At 47.3% G+C, this 5303-nt stretch overlaps 1 protein-coding gene across 1 annotated transcript; it reads left to right on the top strand.

The window, feature by feature from the left end:
• Positions 1-382: 382 nt before the first annotated feature.
• C1H9orf131 (chromosome 1 C9orf131 homolog) lies at positions 383-4342 on the top strand. The gene is made up of 2 exons (XM_032889638.1): positions 383-619; positions 959-4342. Exons 1-2 carry the CDS (start codon positions 383-385, stop codon positions 4340-4342), a joined length of 3621 nt encoding a protein of 1206 aa, XP_032745529.1.
• Positions 4343-5303: the final 961 nt, after the last annotated feature.

The raw sequence follows: 5303 nt of genomic DNA, 5'->3' as shown, positions 1-5303 counted from the left end.
ATTTCTCTGAGTTCAAGACCAGTGTAGTCTACAAAGTGAGTTCTAGGACAGGCAGGACTATGAAGAAAAACCATCTCAAAAATCAAACAAACAAAACCTGAGATTCTACATTGATTGAGGTTTCATGAACAGGGAGTGAAAACTCGAGTTTAGATAGCATAGTTCAAAGTTAAAAACGTAAGTCCTAAAGCATACATTGCTTTACTCTTGGCAATCAAGACAAAAGGGAGCACTGAGATTTCACAGTATGGGATGAGATGTCTGATAAAGACATTTTGGCCGTAAGCTCCAGGAGAAGGCTATTGGATCCATGTGGGAGTTGAGAGTTCTGTGTTCTATGATGTATTGATGACCTCAAGAAACTGCCACTAGGCTAAAGAAAATGGATTGGCCGTTAGAAGACCTGCTTAGGGCTAAGGGAGATATGGGACTTCTTCAGGGCCAGCTGAGTCATGCTCTGGCCTGCAGACACTGCAGCAGCAGCATCTGCCTTCAAAGTCCAGGGAATCTGGTGATACTTTTCTTGTTCATGGTTTGGCAGATCCGAAGATGGTGGCAGCTTGTAGGATGGCAACAGCTTCAGCCCTGGTGCTCTGGAGATAAAATGATACAAGGCAAGGTAGGTGACCACTGACCTTGGACATGCATCTGGATCAACAGCTACTGAAATGATATGTGTGGTCAAATAGAGGGACACTACTATGGATGTGTCCCTGATATTAGACTATAAGCCACAATGACACGAGATTTGAGAGCAAGTAATCACTGACCTTAGGGTATATGAGGAAATGCTGGTCTAAATGAGAACTGGATTCTGACATTATGAAGAGCTGGGTAAGTGACCACTGGCAGAGCTGTGGGGCAGGGAAGTCTACATGTGGAACCGAGGTAATAAATGCATGACATATCACCTGTTCCTAAGAAGTCGTCATACCTAAGAGCATGCTCTATTCCCTAGGGCCTACAACTTCTGTACCATTTGGCCTTCCTTGACTACCTGTGGAAGCAAAAATCAGAGGAAGTGGAAGATGAGGAAAAGAAGGAAGAAGAATTATCACTGGGTCCACTAAAACCGTATTATCCTTCCCAGGACACCCCTGTTGGAAATCGATTCACTACAGTCCCACCACAGCCATCCTGTAGTTCTAAGGGCCTCCCCACGGCCACAGAGACACAAGAACAAGTACTCAAACAACCCCCAAGCCCTTCCAGACCCTTCCCTACCTTCCAGATCCTGACCAACCTACCTGTGAGAAACAAGATAGCTTCAGGGAGCTCCCTGAAGCAGAAAAAAAGCCAGCTCTTCTGGGGTCTTCCCTCTCTACACAGTGAGTCCTTGGAGACTATTTTCCTGAGCTCAGATGGCCCCTCTCCACTAAAGTTGTCTATTTGTCCCTCTGTCTTCTTCAACAAGGTTCCCTTCCTGCCGGTGTACAACCTGTTGCTTCCCTATTGTCACTCCTCAGCTTTCTCTCCTACCCCTGAAGCCCATGCTTTGGGAGATCTGGAAGAAATAGCTCCCGGTTCTCAGCTAGTTCAATCTCCACCTTCCCCTCCTATCTCGCCAGTATCCTCCAATCTTAAGCCTTTGCTCAAGGGCTGTAAGGGGATCATATCCGACACCGAGGCACACACACTGTGGTTTACACAGAACAAAGAGGCTCCTTGTGCCTCTGAGAAACAAACCCTGCACCCTCAGCCTGAACTCCAAACAATCAGATCCTCCACATTCTTACATTCATCTGAGACCTGGAGGGAGATGCCAGGGGACCCTAGCCTCCATCAACACAATCCAGAATCACCTCCTGCCTCTCTGTTGGGTCCTCAGGAAGTCCTAGATAGGTTTGAGATGCCATGGATAACCATGGATCAAAATGAACACCCAACAGCCTCTGAAGCTGCAATGCCAACTGCAAGCCCACTCCCAACTTCCCTGACAGAATGCCAGAGAGCAAACCCCACGGGAGAACTGCCTCAATCGAAAACTCTCTGGAAAACCACAGTGCAAAAAGAGAACCCTCAGGTCTGTGAACTTCCAAACTCACCTCCTTGCCAACTCACAGTACCCATGACTGAAGGAACTGGCCCTCCAGGAGCTGCCCCTGGATATGAAGCACAGTGGGGAGTCCTAGTACATAAAGACATTCCCCAAGCTTTTGATCCCCTAATATCAGCTTCCTGTCAGCCATCAGGTTCTCTGTCAGAAGTAAAAAATGTTAACCCCAAAGAAAGACTTTCTGCACCTAAGGACTTCAGGGAAAACACGGGATACAGAAAGAACCCACCTGTTTCTAAGTCTCCAGTGTCAGTCCCCTACCCTCCTCTAGATACCCTGTCAGAACACCAAAAAGAGAGTCCCCTAGAGGATCTGTCTGGATTTAGGCCTCAATGGCAATGCAGAGAAAACTCAGGTAGTCCCTGGGCCTTTGAAACTCCAACCTTGAACTTCAATGTGGGGTTCAATGAAACCACCCCTATGTGTGTCCCATTGGGATGTGAGACTCAATTGAAGGGTACACCTAGTACAGAAAATCTTTGTGTCTATGCAGACCTAGTTTCATCTCCTAGCCTTCCCTCTACCTCTCTTCCAGACTTTACAATAATGGGCTCCCAAAGAATCTTATTAGAGTCTAAAGCTTCACTGGAGACAAAGGAGCAGACAGATCATCTGTGGGTAACTGAATCCCCATGTCCCCATATACCACCTCTAGTCCCCTTTATAGAATCACAAAGAATCAACACTGTGGATGACTTCCCTAGAGCAGAAGCTATAGGGAGTAATACTGAGGATACAAGAAAACGCTTGCCTTCTGGGCCTCCATTTCTGAACCTCAACCCATCCCCAGCTCTTGCACAGCAACCCCTTAGAGTCAGCCCCATAGAAAACCCATTTAAATCTGAAGCTTGGAGTAGGGACACTCAAAGGGAAAATAACTCCTTGGCCTCTGAGCTTCCAGCTCAAAGATTATCCCAACACTTACTTGGACCCAGCCCCGCAGTATTGTCTGACTTTGAGTCTGCTAGAGGGTTCATGAAGCAGAATGGAAACCACTGTGTTTCTGTATCCCCGGTCTGGGACCCCAGTCCACATCCACACTCTGCTTTGAAGTTTCACGTAAGTGAGCCTTCTGGAGACCAGTGTGTGGAGGCCATGGATTCAGTAGTAGAGCAGATGGATTCCTGGGCCAACCAACTACCAGCCCCCAGCTTCTTCCCTGCTCTGTCACAAGAGCTGCACTCTGAAACTGAGTTTGTACACAGAAATGTACTAGAAAGAGAAGCCTCCCAGGGTCCCAATCCTCCAGTACTGAATCCTCTGCAACCGACATGCTGGCCTATCCAGCCTGGCCTCCAGAAGGAAGAGATGTTCTCAGAAGCCAAGGCAGAGGTCCCCTCCTCCCAGGGTGAGGCTGTCTTAGAGGTGCACGGCCACTCTGTGATCCATGCCTGGCAATGGAGTAGAGAATTAAAGCTCAGACTGAAGAAAGTACAGCAGAGCCCCACTCTCAAAGACCCAGGTTCACATCACTCTGCTCGCAGCTCCTCAGTTCTTAACCTAACTCCAGAATCTTGGGGACTTTCCTCTTGTCCCCAACAGACTCATGCTCTCAGTCTGCACCCCTGCTCTTCAAGTTGTCATCCCCCAAAAGTTCAAAGCACAGAGCCCCTCCCTGTCCAGGCCCCTCACTGCTCCCACTCCTCTCAGCCTCAGCTACAAGCTTCTGGCAGAGCAGAACAAGAGTCTCAGAAAAAAAATAAGAGGATGAAATGGAAGGCAACGGACCAAACCCCATCCCCAGGGCACGGGCATATGAAGGCTGCTGAAAACTGTTCAGGAATGGGAGAGCCCTCAAATACAAGGGTTCTGGTCTCTGGTAAGACACAAGACAAGACTCCAGTACTACTCTCAACCCAAAAGAGAGGGAGTCCCAAAAAACCCAAAGCAGAGAAACGTGGAAGGACTGCAAGGTTAGAATCATCCACTGTGACAAGGGAAAAAAACCCTGCCTGGGCCTGTAGACCAGAAGAGGCCTCTAAATCGAGGCTTCCTGAAAAGTCTCAGTATAAAGCTCAGAGTTCTCCACACACTGCTCTTGTTCAGCAGGTTCTCCCAAATACTACTGGTCCCCGGGATCGTCAAAGATCAGGCCCAGTGGCTGGTGATACCCAGAATCCTTGCCCTTGTAAGCACTGTCCTTGGATCCCGAGGAAGAAGCAGGGATCCTCCACACCCATCCTCCCATCCTCCACACCTAAGGGCCCCCCTACCAGAGGTTTCCAAAAGTTATTAGATAAGTTTCTAGGTGTCCATAGACCCCTGCCAACCAAATCCAGTCTGTAAAGTATGTTAATACTGCCACCCAGTATCCCATAACCCGAATCAAACCCGGTGTGGGTAGGGAAATAGAGACAAATAGAGAAAATCCTAATAAAGTAGTTCAACTGAACAAATCCCATTTATGTCTTCTTTAAAGTCTAGGTTACTAAAGATGTCAGTTCCCTATTCTGCTAGTGCCATATCTCCTATTTATTAGGTTCTAGAGCAGCAGTTCTCAACCTGTAGGTCACAACCCACTTGGGGGGGGGGTCCAACAACCCTTTCACAGGGTGGACTAAGACCATCAGGAAACTGATATTTACAATATCATTAGCAGTAGCAAGATTAGTTATAAATAGCAACAAATTTTATGGTTGGGATCACAGCATGAAGAACTGTATTAAAGGTTTGCAGCATTAGGAAACAGCATTACTGTTCTCAAGCTTTCTTAATGCTACTAGAGGGAAGATGAAGCATTCTGCCATTTTAACTTCCACATCTCTCCTCTCTAGGGTAAAGCTGCAGAGCCAGAGGAACACAGTCCAATGCTGTTCTTGAGACAAACACTTCACAGGGAAGAAAATGCATCCATTCACATAAGTATCACTGACACATCAGCTCGTTTGTATTGTAGTTGTCTTCAGCTACTTGACTCAAATCCTGTCGTTTTGAAACAGGATCTTGCTGTAGCCCAGACTGATCTCCAATTCGCTATCCTCCTCCCTCAACTTCCCAGGTTCGGAGACTCTACGTGTGCCACCATATTCAGCTTCTGTATCTTCCTAGCCATTTCTCAGCCTTACATCTCAGCCCTCCTCTTTCAACACATCAGCTTCTTTGCCTCCAAGGCCACTAAACAAGTATCTTTTCACATGTTGGACCCTTACTGATACTTCTTGTGACATGTCTTTTTATTTACTGTTTGGCAAGTGCTCTACCACTAGGTTAAATCCCCACTCCATTTTCATGCGTTCAGTAATTTCAG

This window comes from Rattus rattus, chromosome 1, assembly GCF_011064425.1.
Source record: "Rattus rattus isolate New Zealand chromosome 1, Rrattus_CSIRO_v1, whole genome shotgun sequence".
Lineage (NCBI taxonomy): Eukaryota > Metazoa > Chordata > Mammalia > Rodentia > Muridae > Rattus > Rattus rattus.
Note: the sequence above shows the minus strand (reverse complement) of the source record. Positions and strands in the feature narration are given on the sequence as shown.